Below are 23694 nucleotides of genomic sequence, written 5' to 3'. Positions count from 1 at the left end.
GGCCATGAAACTGTTGTGTACCCTGAATATGGTGGTGGCTGCACAAAATACATATGAGCAGATCAACGCAAACAAAAGCTGGGAATGCTACAAGGTTGAGACACTTGATGTAATAAGCCCTGGATGTTGTATGTTACTGGTGAATCACTAAATTCAAATTCTACCCCGAAACTAATACTACACTATACGTGTACCAACTTTAATTTAAATAAGATCTTGAAAGAAAAAAAAAAAGGATTGAGCTATAAAACACAATGTCATTGCCATTATAATGTGGATACTGACTATGACGTTATCTAAAATTAAAATATTACGGTGGTGGGGTAGAAATACGCAGATGTGGTGTGGGGTCCAAAGTAACAAAGCATTGCATCCCCATCATCCAGAGTGGGAAGTCAGTGAATAATGCCTACAGGTGAGAATTCAAGATGAGACAATATAAGGATGCTCTATGAGATCTGTCTACAGAATCTAGAAGAATTGGTTAAAAATCATCAATTGAAAGAGTGGAAAATGGTTGCCTCTGGGAGGTGGAAAATAGTGGGAGGTCGGGAGGCTCCAGTTTTCATATGGAGAAGGTGTAGAACTATTTGCCTCTTGAAGTGTGTGCATGTGTAACTTTAATAAAGGTAAAAACTAATCTAGGTCTATTGATGTTGTTAAGAGTTACACAGGAGAGAATGTCTATACTATGAGCACTAGTCTGAGTGTGATAAGCTTGCTGGATATAAGATCAATGTTCAAAACTCAATTACATTCATGTACAGTAGTCCCAAACCCACTGCAAAGAGTAATAATAGTATTTAAAGATTCCATAAACTAGAAAGTATTAAAGAGAGCTCTAAGTAGGGATGCATAAGATCATCATGGGACCAAAAAGCCCTGTGAACTGGTGAACTGAAAGTCATCAAAGAAACCCTAAAACACCTCGTGTCTGTGAGCGGCAAAACTTAGTATCGGAAAGATGTCGATTTGCCCACATGAGTATACAAAGTCAATGCAATCAAATCATAATTGTAAAAGGGTTTTTAATGAAAGTTGACAAAGTGATTCTAAAATGTATCTGGGCCAAGGAGAGCCATAGCAGTTCTGAGCAACTAGATGAGGTGGGAAGTTTTGCCCAAAAGAGGGATCAACCGAAGGGGTACGTGCACCCCAATGTTTATAGCAGCAATGTCCACAATAGCCAAACTGTGGAAAGAGCCAAGATGTCCATCGACAGATGAATGGATAAAGAAGAGGTGGTATATATACACAATGGAATATTATGCAGCCATCAAAAGGAATAAGATCTTGCCATTTGCAAGGACGTGGATGGAACTGGAGGGTGTTATGCTGAGTGAAATAAGTCAATCAGAGAAAGACATGTATCATATGAACTCACTGATATGAGGAATTCTTAATCTCAGGAAACAAACTGAGGGTTGCTGGAGTGGTGGGGGTGGGATGGATGGGGTGGCTGGGTGATAGACATTGGGGAGGTTATGTGCTATGGTGAGTGCTGCGAATTGTGCAAGACTGTTGAATCACAGATCTGTACTTCTGAAACAAATAATGCAACATATGTTAAGAAAAAAGAAAAAGAAGACAGCAGGAGGGGAAGAATGAAGGGGAGTAAGTCGGACGGGGAGACGAACCATGAGAGACGATGGACTCTGAAAAACAAACTGAGGGTTCTAGAGGGGAGGAAGGGGAATGGGTTAGCCTGGTGATGGGTATTAAAGAGGGCACATTCTGCGTGGAGCACTGGGTGTTATGCACAAACAATGAATCATGGAACACTACATCAAAAACTAATGATGTAATATATGGTGATTAACATAACAATAAAAAATTTTAAAAAAATGAAAAACAAAAAAACAAAAGAGGGATCAAAACTTATTATAAAGCTGTCTAATTAGCACAGAGCAGTTTTTAAAAACAAATACATTTTGTATCAGCAAAAGTCTCATTGATGCTCATATATGTTCTTCGGTGGAGCATCTGATCAAATTTTTTATGCACATAAAAAATGTGATTGTCCATCTTCTTACTATTTTGTTGTTAGAGTTATTTAAATATTGTCTCTCTGGTGTTGGCAAGCTTTCTCTTAGACGGCCAGACGGTAAATGTTTTATGCTTGTGGGCCATCAGGTCAGGGCTGCAATCACTTCTCTCTGACATTTCAGCCTGAAAGAACCACAGATTATAAACCTGATTAGCACAAACGGGCGGCCATCCCAGATGCAAGTCCTTCATTATATTTCACTTGGCAAATATTTTCTCCCTTTGGTAACCTTCCTTTTCTTTTTATTAACAGTATCTTTTGAAGATTAAAAGTTTTAAAGTTTCATGAAGTCAAATGGATCAATGCTTTTCTGTATAGATTGTGCTTCCCCTGTCTTATCTATAAAGTCTCTGCTGACACAAGACCAGAAAGATTTAGTTTTGTTGTGTTTCTTCCCCCCCCCCACGGTTTCTTCTAGAAGCTTTATCGTTTTAGATTTTAAATTTAGGTCTGTGATCCATCTGATCATATTAATTTGTTCTTAGTATTTTTGTGTATGCTGTTCAGTAATATTGATATTAGGTAAAACTATTTTAAGACAATATTAAATTTTGTGTATAAGGAAATAGTCAAGATTCTTCTTCTTTTTTAAACATATGAGTATCTAATTGTTTCATGACCATTTGTTGAAAAGACGGTCCTTTCCACATTGAATTGCTTTGGCACCTTTGTCAAAAATCACTTGGCCAAATACGTTATTATGTATGGGTCTATTTCTTTCTCCGTGCAAAGGCAAATTTTATTTTTAAACTATTTTAAAAAATTTTTAGTATTAAAGTTGTCATTCAGTGCTGTATTCGTTTTAAATGCACAACATAGTAATTTGAAAATTCTATGCATTATGCAATGCTCTCCATGGTAAGTGTAATCACCCTGTTACCATACAACGTTATTCCAATATTGTTGCTGTACTCTCCTCCCCATGACTTATGGGGCAGGGAAGTTTTGACAGAGACAGAGAAGTAGCTCAATGGCAATAAGACCTCATAAAAAGAATCACACATTTATGGGGTGGTTTGCTATATGGCAAAGGCAGCAGTGCCAATCAGTGAGTGCTGGATAATTTATCCCAATGGGAGAAAAAATGTAAGATCCCTATCATTTATAACACATGCACAAACACACACACACAGAGCTCAGAAGAATAAAGCTAGATCAAAGGTATAAATGGAAAGAACAAAACTTCATCAAAAATTAAAAGTTTTTTTTTTTTTTTTTTGTATTACAAAAGCTCCCAAAGGGTGCTAAAACTCTTGCTCTGTGGACCAAAGCAGAGGAGCTAGAGGGACGTTCCCATGTGTGCCCATGGAAACAGAGAGAAAAATGCTCATTGTGAAGTTGCATTACCCAAACAACAGATAGAGCTTTCCTACCATCCTGTGAAGAATCCCTAAGTTGTAGCATATTCTTAGGGAGCTACAGAGTCATGGAAAATTGATAAAATGGGGTTACATACAGCAACATGAGGAAACCTCATAAAATGTGTTGAGCATAAAATAAAAGTTCTAGAATGCTGCATACATATAACAACATTTATATAAGATTTAAAACATGCAAAGTAATATTGTATATTGCTTAAGGACGTAAAGTGTGTTGTAAAATTATAAAATCAAATTTGAGAATAATAAACACTAAATTCAGGACGGTGTTTTTAAAAGAAACAGAAGACCATAATGGCAAAATGTTAATATTTTGCAAAATTAGGATGATAAGACCAAGGATTTTTTTATACTTTTCTCATAAATTTCAGAACCAAATAATGCTTATTGCACATAGTGATTTCAAAATATGTAGGTGTTAAAATAAAATCATACTTGCAAAAGCTCTGTATAAAACTAAAATATGCTCATCCAAATTATGGAAGCAGGACAAGTGTCCATGGTAGGTAAATGGATAAAGGATATATATGGATATATGGATAAAGGAAATATAAATGGATATATATATATCACTTCTTCTTTATATATATGTGATATATATATATATATATATAATGGAATATTACTCAGCCATAGAAAAGAATGAAATCTTGCCATTCGCAACAACATGAATAGAAATAGAGGGTATAATGCTAAGTGAAATAAGTCAGTCAGAGAAAGACAAATACTGTCGTATTTCACTTATACGTGGAATAACTTAACTACAGACTCTTAACTATAGAGAACAAACTCTTGGTTACCGGAGTGGAGGTGGGTGGAGGGATGGGTGAAAAAAGTGATGGGGATTAAGAGTATACCTATGAGGATGAGCACTGAGGAATGTCTGGAATTGTTGAATCACTGTATTGTGCACCTGAAACTAATATGACACAGTGTGTTCACTAACTGAAATTAACACTTAAAAAATAAAAGTAAAATGTGCTCTGAAAATTAAGCGTTGTTCCTGATCAAGAGCAGAATGGAAACCTTGTTTCTTTGACCCACTTGATTCTCTTTTGGACAGACGCCCAGGGCCAGTCTGAAGCTCAATGCATCAGGGTCCAGACATCCCTGGGTCCCTCAGACCAAAGTCCATCCTCCACTCAGCTCTGAAGCTCAGGGAGAAGGAACATCAGGGGGTGTGAAAAAGGGAGCATGTTCAGAGTAGGAGTGGGGGGCGGCAGCTTCTCCCCCCATGTGAGCCTCTTGGACAGGATGGGAGGCAATGTATTTCAGAGCATGCAAGGAGCAGTCAGGGAAAAATCCATTCATTCATTCATTCATTCATTCATCCTTATATTCCCCAAATACTTATTGGGCATTTACTATGTGGCAGGCACTCTGGATGCCTGGAATCATGGTGCAGATCAGAAATAAGACCCTTACTCACTACACCCCAGGCCCTCTGTCTCAGTTCTGACCTCTCCCATACCCACGTTCACCTTTGCCACTAGTTAGAGCCTCCCAGTCCCTCGAAGGGCTCCTTTAGTAGATCTTAGTAATACTTTCCTTATTCATTCCAAAAACAAGTCCTATGAAAACTGACATATATAACCGTATGGGGGGCACTCTTTGGAGTTTGGAGCTCAAAGCTTTGACCTTCATCCCACCTCCACACCTTGGACCCTCACCCAGGATTCCAAAGGACTTCACTGAAAAACCTTCAGGATGCACAAGAGCTGGAAGCCTTGAGATTTCCAACAGACATTTAGAGAAAACAACAGTGTTCTCAACATTTCCTTGAGGCTGTGTGAAATAGTACGCCCACCTTGGACTCCTCCGGCCAGCCCATGACGGTGACATGACCTCTCTCTCTCTGTACTAAGGCCTGCCTCCAGCTCACCTGTTACAGGTTCTGCCACCTGCAGATGTAGGTCATTATGAAACTCATCACCAGCAGCACCTTGAAGCCCAGAAGGAAAGCCACAAACATAAGGACAGGCATCTGTGGACCTAAGTACCAATGGGCAGAAGGAGACAGCAAATGGGGCTCCGTGAGTTTAAATACCTCACTCCACTCAGGAGACAAGGGTGACCCAGTAGCTCAAAGCAGTAGAGGTGAGCTTACCTGAGCTTCCAATGGGCTTGTATATGCCATGGGCTGCCGTGGACAGTATGAGGTTGGCCTGAATGGGAGGTTGTGCCTCATGCTGCACTTTACAGGTGAGCACCCGCTCAGATCCCTGCCCCGACACATTCACCAAATGCAAGCTTTCCAAGGTGTAGGTCCCATCACTCTTCTGTTTGGATGTGAATTGCTTGGCTCCCTTGAAGATATGACAGTTCTCTATCCAGGTGAGATGCACACTCTGTGGATAGAATCTCTGCACATGGCAGGTAATAGCCACCAAGTCCGAGGAGGATGAAGACTGGGACACTGTCACTGTAGGGGAAACTGACACAGCCCAGAGAAAGCAGACAATTAGTATAGGAAATCCACTGTGGGAGCCCTGGAGCTCCTTGAAGAGGGGTTACCTGCCCAGGGCCTGCCCCAGAGGAGGATTCAGGTATCAGTTAACAGGTGCATGCATGAGTAAATACATGGCTGAATGAGAGAGTGCATTGAGTGAATGCATGCTTGATGTGTGGGTGGATGGAGGAATGCATGGATGAAAGAATGATAGGATTGAGGAAAGCCATCCAAATCTCTCTCTCCCTCTCTGTTTTTGTCCACTTTCACTGCAAAAGATTCAAAGATAAACATTAAATTCTATTTAAGAACGTACAAGTCAGTTGCCTCATTCTATGACTTGATAATTCTAAGATTTGAACATTCACAGACTCTACATGGTTATGAGTCCAAGATACTGAGATTTTACATAGGAAAGAACTAGGGTTTGGATAAGTTCAGTAACTTGCCCAGGGTCACAAGGGGCAAAGCTGGGATTATGCCAGATGCAGCATGTTTTACCATCATGCTGGTCTGACACCCCAACTTTAAGGCTATATGCATTTGTGATCCTGGTTTTTGAAATTATGATCTAACAACTTCTATAATTCTTTTCAACTGATTTTCAGCTGTGCAGTAGAATGTATTCATAATGAGGAAATTCTGGAAGATGTTAGGTACTTTAAAATGTTATGTATTTCAGTAGAATTCGTACGAACACACAGCAATGTACAGTCTAACTGTAGAGAGATCCAGATTGTGGTCCCTGCGCTAACAGCACAGTCAAATGCAGAAGTTTGTATGAGTCACTTTCCCTCTGTCTCCAAAATTCTTAAACTAGGCAATTGTCCAAGGTCAGATCATGTCTCACGGGTCTAGTTAAGACAGATTTCACCCCTTGGTCTTGGGTAGAGAGAGTAAATCTTTATGTAGTACCATAGAAGGAACAAAGGGCATCTAATCAACCCACCCAGGCCAATAAAATTCTGTTGGTGCTGCTTAATGGGTGAATAGCCAAGGCAGGCCAATCCCCCAGAAGGTCTCTATCTGTACTCAGCATTTCCCCTTCAGCATATAGGCAGGGATTACTCCCAAGCAAAGAGGTGGACCCTGAGAAGAAAGGACTCAGGCCTCGTAACTGGGGTGATGTCCAGGAAGGATAGGCCAGGTAAGGTACCCCCAGGCAAAGGTTATGGGCCATAGAAGATGCCAAAGACCACTCAAAGGAAGGAGAGGCTCAGATTCCCCTTCTAGCTACCAGTGAGTCTTTCTGGCTGTGTGGTATCCAGGCAGTGTTGGAGGACAGAGACCCAGGCACAGCAGATGATCACTGCTTCCATGCATGGCATGGCGGCGCATACGATGTCTCCTTGAATCCTCACAAAACCAAATGAGCTAAACACAGAAGGCTACTTGGTATCAGAAAACAACAAGAAGCCACTTAGAAGGAACCTATACAAAACAGTCCCCAATTTCACAGACACTGTCAAGGAAGAATTGGTTGAAATTTCATCTTGAAAAGCATTTCAGTGATAAAACGGATTTTATTTAATTTATATTTTAATTAAATATAAAATATAACCACAATGATGCACCAACTCTTAGAAGGAACAAGTGTTGGGACTGTAAGAAGGTAGATATAATTTTTCCTAAAACCTTACGCGACAGTACCAACAAATCCGTATGGTATCTACAGATTTCACATTTGTGGCACCATCATTAAAAAAAAAAAGAAGATAGTAGAAAGGGAAAAATGAAGGGGGGGTCAGAGGGGGAGATGAACCATGAGAGACGATGGACTCTGAGAAATAAACTGAGGGTTCTAGAGGGGAGGGGGTGGGAGGATGGGTTAGCCTGGTGATGGGTATTAAAGAGGGCACGTTCTGCATGGAGCACTGGGTGTTATAGGCAAACAATGAATCATGGAACACTACATCAAAAACTAATGATGTAATGTATGGTGATTAACATAACATAAGAAAATAAAATTTAAAAAAAGAAAGAGAGTTGAATATAAAAAAAAGGAGAAAAAAAGTTAATGGAAAAATTATCTGAAAGCATTTGAATGTTCTATCAATTTTCACAGGGGCCTCTTTCAATCCAAGTGTCCTCTTTTGAAGTGCCCATGGAATCAGGAGCATCATGGATCTTTTTCTTCTTTGTCCATCTTGAAGCACTCAGAGGTGTCACCTGTCATCCCAGCAGTTCCCCCACATCACTGGCATCAACTTCTTGAAATACAACTTTGGCAAGATCTCTGATTTCACTTTGCAATGGATGCAGATTCTTTCTGCACAGTGTGGCCTCTTGCTTGCCACACTTCAATCAAGGCAATGCTGATCTAGAGCAGAGGGTTTCTGGGCTCCACACCACCTCCCCCGCTGCCTGATCTCAGGGCAGCCGTGCTGGGAGGTGCCTTTTCCCTCCTGTAACTCCCACACTTCCCGGATTCTCCACCTTGGGGTTTCTCCAACCACGAAATGCCACCCAGACCACGCAGGCACATCCCAACTTCCCGACCCCACCCAGAGACCATCCTGAGGAACAGTCTACCTAGTTCCTGACAGGGTCCCAGTGGCGCTGAGCTTCAGTCGTCTACCAGGGCACCCATTCAATAACTCACCCTTTCTTGGGTGTTCTGTTTTCCCTGTCTGACGTTCCCCATCCCTTAACCCAACTTCTGTGCCTCTGTGGATCATTCCCCAAACGCCTGCACCCAGTCCTGGTTTGAGGCTCTGCTTCCAGGGAAACCCAGATAAAGACGCCCACCTAGCAGAGGTGCAGCCAGTGTTGAGCAGGGGCGGGGGGGGGGGGCTAATTTTATAAGTAATTAATTCATTTGTGAATATTTGTATTTTCTATGATTTTTGCTTTTCTATATACTTGTCCCGATTCTGGGAAATTATACGATAAATGCTCAGATAAGGAGGACCCCTGAATGGTCATTTTCCTGCTTTACACTCAAAGATACTGAAGCAGGTGATCCCACAGAGGGTAAAAAACAGCTAGAAGCCTGAATTCATACAAAAGGTCCCTCACTCACCGGCTTTACAACCTGGGGCAGACTTTATCTCTTTGAACCTCAGTTTCCTTGTGTAAATCACCGATGGGACGAACAGTATAGGGCAGGGACACACACTTAATAAGTCAACCCCCATGCGTGTGCTTTACTGACTGTGTGCTATGCCCATTTGAGGTGTTAATATCAATATTTTTATTCATGTAACATGACATCTTTACTGCCATGATAATAGCAAAAATATTGAGGAAAATATTTTGTGAACTTTAAAGTCCTATACACATTTAAGGAATTAATTTTCCTGCGGTGCAACCTTGGACCACTCACCTGCCTTCTCTGGGCTTTAGAGTTGTCATACACAACAGGATGATTGCTACAATTCCTTCTAGGCATGATACGTATGACCTCACTGAATGTACAGACCTGCCAAGCATTGGTCCAGGCCAGGAAAATCAACAACAAAATCAACAACGAAAAAATCAGATGTTAAAAAAAAAAAGACTTGGACGTGCTCTTCATATAAAACAATAATAATAAAAACATGAAATTCCTGGAAGGTACTGTTCTCCATTTTACAGATGAGGAAATGGAGTCCAGAGAGGTGATGTGAATGGGACCAATAAGAATGAGTAGCCACCAGAGCAACTGCCACTCCGAGTGGTTAGCACGAGCAAGGCCTGTGTTACCTACTTTACAGGTCTTAGTTTGCTGAATCCTTGCCATAACCAAGTGAGGGCTGTACCATTCTGCCTCTCAGAAGAGGCAACTGAGGCAGAGACACACACAGCCCAACTCTGCACTGAGCCCCCTGAGCAGGGAGAACGGCCTTACTGCGGAGGTTCCGGTTCAGGCTGATGGTTTCCTGGAACACCGGTGTGGACTTGTGATCCACGTGGCACTGGACAAAGGAGAGGGCATCATCAGCCCGCAGTGGGACGAGCACTCTGCTGGTCACATTATATGTGTCTCTATTGGCGTGGACCTGCGTCTGCCACTTGAGGAGCTCGAGGTTCTTCTTCAGCCAGGTCACGGTCACCTGACGTGAGGGGAATCCGGAGGACGTGTAGGTCAGCTGGATGCTTGCGCCTGGCTCCGATCGCTGGAGGGGGCCTTTCAAGGAGGAAGAGTGGGTGCTCCGGCCTGCAGGGAGAGACCCCTCCCTGTGAGAGGCACGGAGGTGCCCAAATGCGAGCGGCTTCCTGAGAAGCCCCATGGCTTCCTCCTCTGTGGGGTGTAAAGGTTAATTTTGGACAGGAGCTGGATTCTGAACCCGACATCAGTGGCCGGGCAATGACAGCAGCCGTATGGGGCTGACTCCCACCCCCACCTCCCTGCAAACCCCCACATTGCAGGACTCTGTTGTCCAGCTCTGCTAACTTACCAGGTTCTCACTGCAACCCGAGGAGGTGGGGACTCTTACTATCTCCATTTCACAGATGAAGACACTGAGGCCCAGACCAGGCTAGGTAGTCAGTCAGTGGCAGAGTCGGGGTTCTTAGCCAGGCGGTCTGGCCCCAGGGTCTGTGTCCGCCATCTCGGCTGAGGTCTGTCTGTCCTCCATCCCCAGGAAGGGAATAGCGCCCCCCCACCCCCAATCCCCGCGCTCAAACCCCAGGTTATATAAAAGCAGGTGGCACAGAGAAGAGGTTAGGAGCACAGGTTTGGGTGTCACACTCAACTCAAGTTTGCATTCCCAGACCCTCCACTGGTTGAGCTGAGCAACCTGGCTCTTGAAGACCCAGCTTCCCCATCTGCAAACCGGGGATGATTCTTAATTTTCAGTTAATGAATTAAGTAAAGGAACTAGAGTAGAATAGAGTGATCACATAATGATCACTCCATAAATGATTTATCATCATCCTATACTCACAATAACCATCTGAGAAATTGTTAATCTTACTTCTGATGTTAGAGAATGAAAAGGCTCAGAGAGGGTTAGTGACTTGCCCATGAGACTCACAGCAAACAGAACCCACGTTCCAAACCTAGGGTTGTGACTTCAGGTCAAAGGCTCTTTCTGTTACATCACGGCTGCCTTTACTTTTCTACAATTGGTCCCCTAATGATCATTTTAATATTTTGCTTCTTGCAGCCCGACTTTGGGCTGGGCACCCCAGGGACAGCAAACAGTCATGGTGCAGCACCTTTTGTGCCCCATTGTTCGGTTGCCAAGCAGGGGTCAAGGAAAGGAATCCTCGGCAGGTGCCATGAGGCAGGTGCCACAGCTGTCAGGACAGAGATGAGGAACTAACCCCAGGACAGGCAGTGCTTTGCCTGAGGGCATAGACAGCTGGTGGCAGCCCTGTGCTGGGACACCCGTCTGCTTAGCTCCAGAGTCTGGTCACCTCCAAACACAAGGTCCGGAGTCTGCTACAGAGGAGCGAGCGAGGGTCTCATTGCGGAGGAGAGGTGCAAGCAGACAGAGCCCGGCAGCAGGAGGCCCAGGGCGCGGGGGGGGGGGGGGGGGGGGGGGCGCTAAGTGTCCCTGTGGGGACCGAACCATGTGCACGGTGGGAGCCATTCAGGGAGAAGGAAATACCAGAAATAGAAGGTATAAGACTGAGATTCGAGAGGAGATGTGAGATCACACCGAGGTCTGTATTCTCAGGCAAGAAGGGGGAGAAATATACAAAAGAGCACACTGAATTTGTGGAGAGACCATCCTGCCTTCTGACCGCAGCTCAGACTTCTGAGACCTCTGCCCCCTCTGCTGCCTGTCCTGTCATATGTCAGCCGAGCCATGCCAGCACGCCTGGGACACGGGAAGTCCCCTGCAGATGTCAGCCAAACGCCAACGGAGGCGCGAGATGGGATGCTGAAGAAGCAAGGGCTGGGCCGGACTGGGGAGGTGTAGCTGCGAAGGTCCGCTCACACAAAACAGAAGGGGGCGGAACGCCAGAAAAGGAAGGAAGATGAGACAGCGAGGAAAAGCCTCAGAGTGAGTCAGAAAGAAATAACAACACTTGCTTCCGAAAAGAAAAGACCAGTTTGGCCACCCAGATCCGTGTATCCCACCGGGTGAACGGTTATCTTATTTCTACTGGACAACAAACAAAAATGACCCCGAGAAACTGAACGGTGAGTGGGATCATTCCCCAAGAAATCTTAGAGCAGGCAGATCAAGGCCCGACCTGTCGGGGAGAGATAGGATGCAGGTCGAAGCCCCGCGGGGGAGACGTGCTGTTTCACCAGCCTCGCCCCCACCCACCCTTTGCGGGGAGCAGCGTGGGCCATGATACATGCACACAGAGGCAGCCGCTCACACATCCTGGACGGAGCTGTCCTTCCCCACTTCGTCTGGCTCCGGAGAGCTGTCAGTCCGCGCTGGGCTCACCCAGACCTGGCCAGTCACAGCACTCTCTTCTCTTCCCACCCAACATTCCCCCCGCCCCCCAAAGCCAGTCATTCATTCTCCCAAGCTGGTCCGGGCTGGACTAAGAAAAGCCGCGAGCGCGCCTGGGTCGGAACTGCTAGCAGGCAGCTCCCCCCAGTGGACAAAGTCATCTGCGGCCAGAAAGGACAAGAGATGGGGAGGAGGGCGGGTAGAAAGTGGACGAGAAGGAGGGGGTTAGAGGACAAAGAAAGGACAGAGAGAGGACAGAGAACACTGAACAGTAGAGAGGAGAATCTTGCTCCAGCACCCACTCCGCTTCCCAGCTAAGGGAGCCAAGAATTCTGCCTCTCTTTAAAATTGACTCCCAGAGGGGCGCCTGGGTGGCTCAGTCGGTTAAGCGTCTGCCTTCAGGGCAGGTCATGATCCCAGGGTCCTGGGATCAAATCCTGCAGTGGGATCCCTTTCAGTGGGGAGCCAGCTTCTCCCTCTCCCTCGGCCTCTTCCCTGGCTTGTGTGTGCTCTCGCTCTTGCTCTCTTTCTCTCACTCTTAAATAAATAAAAATATTTTAAAATAAAATAATGACTCCCAGAAACTTCCAGCTGAACCAGTCTTGATTAAAAGCCTTCCTGGAAGAGACTTGGGTACCCAGCAGTCCATAATGTCTGCCATTTCCTGCAGTCAAGTGTTAAGGCTGAGAACTTCCTACCTGAGGAGCACATGGAATTGGGGAAGGGAAGTTCTGCTCCTTCTTCTTGGTGAGGGTGTGGGAAGGAAGGAGGGAGGGAGGGAACTTAGGGGTGGATGGCTCAGAGTTTTATCGCCAGCCCAGGACATCCTCCCTGCCTTCACCCTCGTCCAATGCTGCCCTGAGTCCCTGACCTCACTACTGCCTGCACCCCAGGCCTATGGTTGGGTGTTGATGCCTGACCCTCCCAGCCATGCTGCCCAGAGGGGCCAGCAAGAGACCGCACCCACCTTTCCCCAACCTGGGCTCCTGGGCCCGCAGGGTGATGTTGGCCTGGACTGGGGGCTGCTCATCCTGGACCACCCAGCAGGCAAACTCTCTCCCCTCCAGCGTGGCCTCTGCCAGCCACATGTGCTCCAGAGAATAGGTCCCATCTGGGTTTCTTGTGACCTGTGGGGACTCCACTGTCTGGACCTTGTGTCTGTTCTCCATCCACGTGAGACGTAGGTGGGAGGGGTAGAAGTGGCTCGCGTGGCAGGTGAGAGTCACTCTCTGATGCACATGGATGTGCGTCCCAGAGGTCTTGGTAGTGATCTTCAGGGTGGGGACAACTAGACAAACAGAAGCATCTGTTGAAATTACCCCTGCCTGCCTGGCCCGTTCCTTCTCCCAGGAACCTGCCACAAGACTTTTCACTCTCTCATTGGTTACTTTTTTTTTTTTTAGCAATGAATCATGGAACACTACATCAAAAACTAAGGACCATACATCCTTAGTTTTTGATGTAGTGTTCCATGATTCATTATTTGTGTATAACACCCAGTGCTCTGTTCAGTATGTGCCCTCTTTAATACCCATCACCAGGTTAACCCATCCCCCCACCCCCCTCCCCTCTAGAACCCTCAGTTTGTTTCTCAGAGTCCATCGTCTCTCATGGTTCGTCTCCTCCACCGATTCCCCCTCCTTCATTTTGACCATATAATGTATTATTTGTTTCAGAGGTACAGGTCTGTGATTCAACAGTCTTGCACAATTCACAGAGCTCACCACAGCACATACCCTCCCCAATGTCTATCACCCAGCCACCCCATCCCTCCCACCCCCCACCACTCCAGCAACCCTCAGTTTGTTTCCTGAGATTAAGAAATCCTCCTATCAGTGAGGTCATATGATACATGTCTTTCTCTGATTGACTTATTTCGCTTTGCATAATACCCTCCAGTTCCAACCACATTGTTGCAAATGGCAAGATTTCAGAAATAATGTTTTCTTGTATCTTCGATGTAAGGCAAATAAAGTGAAATGTTAATGTTCATTAAATATGGGTAGGGGTACCTAGGTGTCTGGTACATTAGTCTTTGCATGTTTGAAATACTTCATCTCATGAAATATAACTTTAAGAATGACTAAATGCCCACAAGGACAGGGATTTCATTTTATTGCTGTATCCCCAACACCTAGAACAGTGCCTGGCAAACGGTAGCTATTCATTGCTGGCTGAACGAATAAGACATTTTTTTGATTTAAAAATAATAACAATGATATTAATAGAGCAAAGATGTTTGGAAAATGGAAGGTTGGGGCCAGATCATAAGATAATAGCAAGATAATAATGATGATAAATGGAAGGCTGGGGCCAAGCATTCATAAATGACTTACTGGAGGCTAGGCACTGTTCTAGGTGCTTTATAACATTTAATCCTCACTTGAAACCTACAAGGTGGTTTTATTTTTATTCCCATTGTAAGAGGGGACTGAGGCACAGCGAGGTTAAGTAACTCTCTCAAGATCACACATGTAGAGCGGTACAGCCAGGATTCAGCCCACATGGTCGGCCTCTGAAACCTATGCCTTTACTGGCTACACTGTGTGGTCAGCTGTGGCAATGAGGAATACCAGCCTCCCTGTTGTGAACTGGGGCTCTGGGCAGAAGACTCTGGAAGCCAGTGCTGTTGGGGAAATGACATCTCCCCCAACACACACTCACCTACTGCCCACCCACCTTGGAGCACTTGGGAGAGGTTCATGGTCTTTCGCAGGGGTTCTTTCAGCACCCTGTGGGTGACTTTGCAGGTGATCCCCAATAAGATATCTTGGCGGGCCAGTGTCACCCACACCTTACTGGTGATGGAATAGTCGCCTTTGTCGTTAATCACCAGATGCTGAGCTGAGGCTGGATGCTTGTGTCTGCCCTTCATCCAGGTGACATTGAAGTCCCAGGAGCTGAAGGGGCCAGCGGTACAGTTGAAAGTCACCAGATTTCCAGGGGTTGTCCTCTGAGATGGGCCCGTCAGAGAGATGAAGGGCCTTCCAGCTATGAAAGAAAGCTTGTGACCATACAGAGCAGGATGCATCCCACACTCAACAGCCTGTAAGGGCTGCCCGTGGCACATCTGGCCTTGTGGGCTTACTATGTGCTGTGTCTGGTTCCAGCCTTGGGGAGCGTAAAATAGATGATAAGTAAACAAGCAAATATATCATTAAAACTAGGCCTCAACTTCAGGGAAACCAGCAGTGCAGAGGCAAAAAATGCCAGAAGGCTTATTCTAGAAAAGAATGGAGAAGGCTTCCTGGAGGAGGTAACACATTGAACAGATCCTGAGGGATGGATAGGAGCCAGCCATGAGAAGGGGCAAGGGAAGAACATTCTAGAAAGTGGGACTAGCAGGTGAAAACATCTTGGGAGGAAGAGCTTGGTGGGCTTGAGACCTGAGAGATCCAAAGGACTCCAGCCTCATGGACAAAGAGGTCCACATGGGGAAGAGCCTGTGGTACAGGATGATGCTCCTGACTCTATATTGAGTACGATGGGAGGCCACTGGAGATTGTGAACACAAGGGCAGGTGGCCTCACGGATGTCATTTAGAAGAAAACTGGTTGCCGTGTGGGGGATGGAAAGGAGGGTGGCAGGATGGGAGCCGGGACACCAGCAAGGAGGCGGTGTAGGCCTGCCTGGACCAGGATGGTGAGCAATTGGGGAACCGGAGACCCATGTGGCAGATAGAGCCAGAAGGACTTGGTGACAGGCTGAAGGGGTGTGGGGGACACAGTGAGTTATGGGGAAATATCTTTCAGGCTTTTCTCTCGGGCATCTGGGTGGATGGTTCTGGTTTTAGGGGAGAGGCATGGTGAGGACTCAAGATTTCCCTCTTGGACATCATTGTGAAGTCAAGAGCCACTGTAGGCAGGGATGGTTGGGCCTCCTAATCAGATCCTTCCCAACCACATCTCATTGGGCATCTACCCTCTGCTTGCCCACCTCCAGGGATGGGGAGCTCTCTCCACCTGAGGCAGCTTTGCCCACCTTCTTCTAGCCTAGCATCTGTGTCCTGAGTCCTCCCAGGACACCTGCAGGACTAGACTCCCTTCCCCCTCAAATCATTCTGAACACCCAAGAAATTGATCAGGAGTCTTAGAGGACGAACCTGCACGTAAACAAACCAGAAAAATGACCCGTGGAAGATGGAGGAATTCACCCCAGAAGAGGAGACAGAGACAGAGACAAAGACAATGTACAAGGTCACCCAGCCTGTCGGGGGCTAAGGAAGGATGTTAAGCAGGTCTGTCAGCCCGAGAGTCCTGCAACTCTTCCCGCCATGCCAGAGGCACCATCACTCAGGGGTCCTCCTCTCTCCCTCGGTCTCTCTGGCCCTCACGCCCTCTCTGACCGAGATCTGCTAGCCATTCAGACCAGAGCTGACATCAGGGAGACCGGAAGGGAGGTGGGCTCCTTCTCACTCCCTGCCTTCCCCAGTCTCTCGCCCTCATGTCCTCCTGACCCCCATCACCTTTGTTTCCCCACAAGGTCCACAGTGAGAAAGGGATGCAAACTAGCGCCCCGGCAGGTGGGCACAGGGCTCAGGGAGGTCCTCTGGGACCCAGACCCCTGCAACACAAAGCATCTGGGTCTAGTAAGCCCCAAGGGCCTCCCTGCCAGCTCTGAAGGTGTCTCTGGGCAGCACCCAGGACTTACCTGTGAGTCCCAGCAGAAGGATGGACAGGAGGGAGCCCAGGGCCTGCCCACATGTAGCAGCCATGGTGAGGAGGCTCAGTGTCCCTGACCCGTGCTGGGCACCAACCCTGAACAAAGCTTTGCATGAGCCCGGGAGCCACCGCTGGGTCTCCTGACAGCCGAGGGCAGGCCACATGCTTCCTGGACACACGCCCATCCTGGGGCCTGGAGCAGGGCCTTGAGCCACAGGGAGAGAAGTGGGCCCTGTGGCCCAGGCCTCCTTCCAAACCCCAAACCCTCAGGCCTGGGGTCTGTGGCTGGGGAGGTGTCTGCTGCCTTTAGCATGGGTGCTAACTATCCCTGAGGCCCCACGACGGGGAAGCATGTAGGGGCTGGGCTCCACCCTGAGCTTGGAGCCACGGAGCTGCTGTGATGTGCTGAACCTCCTCGGTGCTGAACAAATGTAACGGACAGCCTGCTCTGGCCCAGGCCACGGTGGCTCCCGGGTCTACAGAGTGGGTTGGATGCAGCCCAGGAAGGGTTGGTGAAGTGAGCTGGGACATAAAACCAAGAAGGGGCACCAACGTGGATACCCAACCCCCGCCCACCGCTTCACTAGGCTGGCACGGTGTGGCTTGGCTTCCCCTGGTGCCCGGAACTGTCTAGTAGGTTCCAGGCGGGGGGAAGCCGAATGTTAAATACAGCTACCAACGCCCTGGCCTCTCCCCTTGGTCGCTCCCCATCCCCTTACGTTACCAGGTTTGGCTTCCCAATGGCTAGCCCTGACATTATACCTCTTCATTCTTGATCCCTTGCCCCCACAAAGAATGATTGGCCGTGAGGATTGCCGTCTTCCATTCATTGCTGTGACCAGCACCTCGCTGGGCACATAGTAAGTCCTCAATAGTAATGGATGGGACAAGATATGTTCTCAGGGCTAATAAAAAGCAGCAAAGTCTGGTGGGGCCCACAGCCGTCAGTCCTCCCCTTGCTCTCTGTTCACTCACCCAGGTGGGGACGGAGCTGTTAGCCTGCGGGGAACTGCTTGGCAATCTCTCCCCTTGTCACCTCAGCCAAGCAGGCCCGCCCCCAAAAAATACCTCCTAGGGATAGGGGTGCCTGCAGGAAGAGGAAGTAGGCCACTCCCCTAGACAGTGGACTTGCCACACTAGCAGGAGAGAAAGGAACTGAAAAGAGATAGGGTGGTGGAGGTGCGGCCTGGACTTCCCCCATGTGGTGTGGCTGGTGGCCAGGTGGTGAGAGAGCTCCCAGGAAGGAGGATGGGCAAGCTCAGAGCAGCCGGTCAGCAGCCCACTCAAGAGGGCTCCAGAAGTAAGAGGTTGCCACACGGACTCTGGAGGCAGAGTTGCCGAGCTAGATCAGACTGTGCATGAGAGAGCTGGGCTGTGGGCACCCCTACACCACACACACACACACACACACACACACACATGCACATGCACGCCCACGCACAGGTGCACGCCCACAGGGCCCTCCAAACACTCACAGCTGGGACCCAATCCAGGGACAGGAGGAGGAACCGGAGAACCCCTTTGCCTCGACCCCCTTCCGGATCTCGCAGCAGAGACATGGGGGCAGCGCTGGCCATGGTGAGGGAAGGAGTAATGTTGGCATCTGGAAACGGCTTTGGTGGGGCTGGGCTTTAAACAGGGCGTGACACAGAAGAGCTTTTTCATAAGAGTTTGGTAAAATGATTCATCCATGGTCGTCCATTTGCTCAACTGTCCTAGAGCATCTTCCAGCAAGTGTCCAGAAACGTGGGCTCCGCCTAACAGACAGAGAGGCAGGCAGGAGGAATGTGACAGAGGCAGGCTAGAAGCAGGGCTCAGAGACGAATAAAAACAGTGCGGGCCAGGGCCCCTGCCAGGTTCAGCCAGCTCAATGAAGTCATTGCACCAGTCACAGGACCTTGGTCAAACCCGAGCCTCGGTTTCCTAATATGTAGCAAGACGCTAGTGATAGTTACCTGTGACTGAGTCATGTGCATATAATGTCTAAAGTCCTGAGCATAAAATAAAAGCTAAATAAATGTTTCTCAGTTTCCATCCCGAGAAACGTGACCCTGTCCTGATACCTCTCGGGTTTCTTCCACCTGTTAACTCCTACTCACTTTTCTGCTCTTCACTCAGCTCTCTCCGTGGAAATACAGTGGGAGCCACAGGGAGCTTTAGAGGTCTAGTATCCATGTGGGAAAAGTAAAAAGAAAGATGAAATTAATTTTAACTAATATATTTTAACCCAACATCTGAAATCGTATCATTTCAATAAGTAAATGCTATAAAAATACTGTGGTGCTTTACATTACTTTTTCCTTTAGTCTTTGAAAGTGTCAGTGAAGTGAAATGTAGTCCTACCAAAACAATAAAGTAGTGTTTAATAAGATATACATATTTTTACACTGCTTCAGTTTTTAGATTTAAATTTCAATTAATTAAAATTAAATGCAATTAAAAATTCAGTTCCTCCCTTAACAGCATTTTTTCACAGAACTAGTGCAAATGCGAAAATTTGCATGGAACCACAAAAGACCCCAGATAGCTGAAGCAATCTTGAGAAAGAAGAACAAAGCTGGAGGTATCACAATCCCAGGTGTCAAAATATACCACAAAGCTTTTGTAATCAAAACAGTATGGTACTGGCACAAAAACAGACACACTGCTCAATAGAACAGAATACACAGTCCAGAAATAAACCCACACTTATATGGCCAGTTAATCTACAACAAAAGAGGCAAGAACATACAATGGGAAAAAGACAGATTTTTCAATAAATGGTGCTAGGAAAACTGGACAGCTACATGCAGAAGAATGAAACTGGAGTGCTATCTCACATCATACACAAAAAAAACCTCAAAATGAATTAAAGACCTAAATGTGAGACCTGAATCACAAAACTCCTTAAAACATAGGCAGTAATGTCTCGGACATTACTAAGGACACTAATGTCCTTAGTAATATTTTCTCGATATGTCTCCCGAGGCAAGGGAAACAGAAGTAAAAATAAACTCTTGGGGCTACATCAAAACAAAAAGCTCTTGCACAGAAAAGAACCATCAACAAAATGACAAGACAACCTACTGAATGGGAGAAAATATTTGCAAATGATATATCCAATAAGCGGTTAATATCCAAAATGCATGAATAATGTCTACAACTCAACACCAAAACTCCCCCAAACAATCTGATTTAAAAATGGACAGAGGACCTCAATAAACACTTTTCCAAATAAGACATGCAGATGACCAACAGACACATTGAATAGATGCTCAACATCACTCACCATCAGGGAAATGCCAATAAAAACCACAATGAGATATCACCTCACACTTGTCAGAATGGTTAAAATCAAAAAGATAAGAAACAATAAGTGCTGGCAAGGATGAGAAGGAAAAGGAAGGCTTGTGCACCGTTGGTGGGAATGCAAACTGGTGCAGCCCCTGTGGAAAACAGTATGGAGATTCCTCAGAAAATTAAAAATAGAATTACCCTATGATCCACTCATTCCATTTCTGGCATTTATTCCCCCAAATTAAAAACACTAATTTGAAAAGATATATGCACCCCTATATTACTGCATTATTTACAATGGCCAAGATATGGAAATAACCTAAGTATCCATCTGCAAATGGAAAAAGAAGATATAATATGTATGTACAATGGAATATTACTTAGCCATAAAAGAGACTGAGATCTGGCCATTTGCAACAACATGGATGGATCTGGAGAGTATTATGCTAAGTGAAATAAGTCTGAAAGAGAAAGATAAATACGAGATGATCTCACTCGTATGTGGAATTTAAGAAACAAAGCAAATGAACAAACTAAGAAGAAAAAAAGGGACAAGCAAACAAAACCCCTTACTCTTGAATACAGAAAGTAAACTGGTGGTACCTGAGTGGAGGTGGGTGGGGGGAATGGGTGAGACAGGTACAGAGGATTAAGAGAACCCTTATCATGATGGGCACTGAGGAATGTATAGAATTGCCGAATCACTATATCGTACACCCAAAACTAATGTAACACTGTATGTTTACTTCAATTTTAAAATATGTGTGTATATAAATTATGTATGTATTAATATGTAGTAATATAATTAATATTCTAATAGTATATAATGATATAATTAATATAATGTAATAATATAGTGAATATTAATATAATATATATTTTATATATTTTTTTAAATTCACTTCCTTTGTGGCACTGACCACATTTCACGTGCTTAGTAGCCACATGTAGCTGGTGGTCGCCATCTTGGATAGTACTGTCTTGGGTGAAACATTCCTTCTTCAGGAAAGCCATCCCTACCCTAACGCCCTTCTCCCCCAGGTTTGGGTGCTTCTCTGGCATAGCATTTATCACAGCTGTAATTTATTTTTTAATTTGCAGTTGGTTGCATAATTTCCTTTATTAGACTATAAGCTCTGTGAGGGCAGCGACCATGTTTTTGTTTACCTCTGTGAATAAGTGGTAAGAACAGGGGCATAGTAGGTGCCCAATGAATGTTTGCTGGTTGGATGAATGGATGTTTAGATAAACAAACAAACGAGAGGATGTGTGTTCTGGGGGTAAGGAGATGGAGGAGGGGCTACTAATGAGAAAGCAGAGAAGGCTTCCTGGAGGAAGTGACTTTGTCTTCAAGGGCCCTGCTCTGCCCTTAGGCTTCAATCATACCATCTGCAAGAAAGGAAGGGGCTGGCAACATCAGGCTGGGGCTGTAGGGGGTGAGTAGCCATGGGCAGTCTGCCTTGGGAAGCTGGAAAGTTTGAGAAGTGGGAGATTGGAATTGTCTTGGGGATGATCTGAGGATTGCCAAGGTAACCACAGGGCTCACGCAGGCTGGGCCTTGTGCCCACTGGGCAATGCTGGGTTTCCTGAGTGGAGCTATGCCAGTCTTCTTTCTGATTCCAGTGGCAGCAGGAAGTGAATCTCAAACAGTTTGCAAGCACAATGTCTTATGGGTGGAGGGCCCCGAGAGAATTCATCATGAATGTGGACCCCAGCCCTGGCCTAATGGGCTGAGGAGCCAGAGAGACAGAGAGTTCCTAGTCCTCAGAAAAGGGGCGATGATGGTCCCTAAAATCCAACACCTTCCTGCAAGGATCCATTACCATTTCCCCCACCCCATCTTCTTAGATGAGGCTTAGATGAGGCTTAGACAAGCCACTCCGGTCACCCTACTGCTCCTCCAAAGATGTGTGTCTTCCCAAGATGGTGACCCAACTCCTTGAGGGCAGGGATCATTGTCCACTTGCTCCATGTCTGAGTCCTCAGTGCCTAGCACAGCTCCTGATACAGAATAGCCTCCCAACACATGTTTGCTAAGTGAATCCATTTCATTATGAGTTTGCTCATTCCTACAACAGCTCTTTATAGAGCTCCAGTTATGTGCCAGGCACCAGCAAGTCACCGAGCAAGTGAGCAGTGAGCAAGACAGGTCTCCACCCTCTGGGAAGCTATGTTCTAGAGGCGAGCCTGAAAAATAAAGGAACAAAAATATGCCCCATAATTTCAGGGAGGGTTAACTGGTATGAAGGACTGCATGGGAAGACCTGGGGGGGGGGGGGGAATGGCGGTGGAGGTACGTGAGCTGAGACCTGAATGAGGGGAAGCCACGGGGCCACCTTGGGGAAGAGTGCTGCAGAGAAGGAATCAGCATGCAGGGTGGGTGTGATCTGGGTGCAGCCCTAGGACAGCAGGTTCACCGCGTGGGAGCAGGGGCAGGGGAGTAGACAGTCATGGGAGAAGCCTCAGGGCCTCAGCTTGTGGGCTGTGATAAGGAGATTGGATTGCAATCTGTGCACAACGCATCAATAGGCTGAGGGCGGAGGTTCGACATTTACAAATCGACAGGATCTGATTTGTAAATTAAAAACTCACACACAGGTGGCTGGGAGCGGGGTGGGAGGAGGGCCAGGGAGGGGCGTGGCAGGGCGGTGGCATGGGGGGTGGGAGGAGGGAAAGCAAGAGGCCCCTGCAGCAGTGGAGCCTGGAGCTTGGGGAAGAGACTGGGAGGGATGGTGGGGAGGGGAAGATAGGCATTTGCAAATTGTCTGCAGGGGAACGGTTTCCTCACTGCATGGGGTAGGGGCAATTGGGAAGGAATGGAGAGGAGAGAGAGGGGGAGGGTCCCAGGGCTGGGGTTGTAATCTGACTCTGCCACCAGTTTGCAGGGTGACCTTGGGCCATCTCTTTGGGCCTCAGATTCCACAACTGGACACGGAGGGGTTGGGTCAGGTGACCTCTAAGGACGCTCTTGTTTGACTCTTCACAAGCCAGGTTCATTTCCCGCAGTCTGGGGCCCTGCCCAGCCCCGGCCTCCCTCGCAGGATGTCTGCTGAGCCTGCTTCTCCAGCAAAGGGCAGGGTCAGCATCACGGGCGTGAGACCCTTGCAGCTGGGTAGGACCCACACGGGGACAGACTCACACTTGATGTCCTGCTCTGCCATTGCTGTCTTGAAACACCTAATGATTTTTGAACAAGGGGCCCTGCATTCTCAGTTTGCACCCGGCCCTGTTAATTATGTGGTCTGTGCTCCCGCACGCCCTTGGCCTCCTCCAGGCGAGGAGGGGAACCACCTCAGAGGTGACAGGCATCCTGCAGCAGGGAGGGGAAGAGGCCCCTCAGGTCGCTGTGCTCCAGGACTGAGGACCCCGGCTGGGCCCCTCTGTGGTGCGTGGGTCCCTGCCATCACCGGCACCTCCCCACACCTCCAGACTCTCTGATATCCCCCACGGTCCCAACAACTTCCCTGTTCCAGGACTGAAGACTTTGACCACTTGGATGGATTGACTTCAGTGACCCCACTCCCATAAAGCAAAAGAAAAT

The 23694-nt window shown here is 46.9% G+C and overlaps 1 gene segment (V, D, J or C); it reads right to left on the bottom strand.

Annotated features, from left to right (window-relative positions):
• Window positions 1-1011: 1011 nt before the first annotated feature.
• LOC114220812 (signal-regulatory protein beta-1-like) lies at window positions 1012-17907 on the bottom strand. The segment is given in 7 exon segments: window positions 1012-2169; window positions 5309-5418; window positions 5534-5860; window positions 9705-10013; window positions 13184-13504; window positions 14896-15207; window positions 17853-17907. Coding segments are annotated over 5 exon segments (1260 nt in total).
• Between the last annotated feature and the right edge of the window lie 5787 nt (window positions 17908-23694).

This window comes from Eumetopias jubatus, unplaced genomic scaffold, assembly GCF_037043125.1.
Source record: "Eumetopias jubatus isolate StellerSeaLion01/CBP00866 unplaced genomic scaffold, mEumJub1_p1.0 scaffold_9, whole genome shotgun sequence".
In the NCBI taxonomy this organism is placed as follows: domain Eukaryota; kingdom Metazoa; phylum Chordata; class Mammalia; order Carnivora; family Otariidae; genus Eumetopias; species Eumetopias jubatus.
This window is presented reverse-complemented; position numbering and strand designations above follow the sequence as displayed.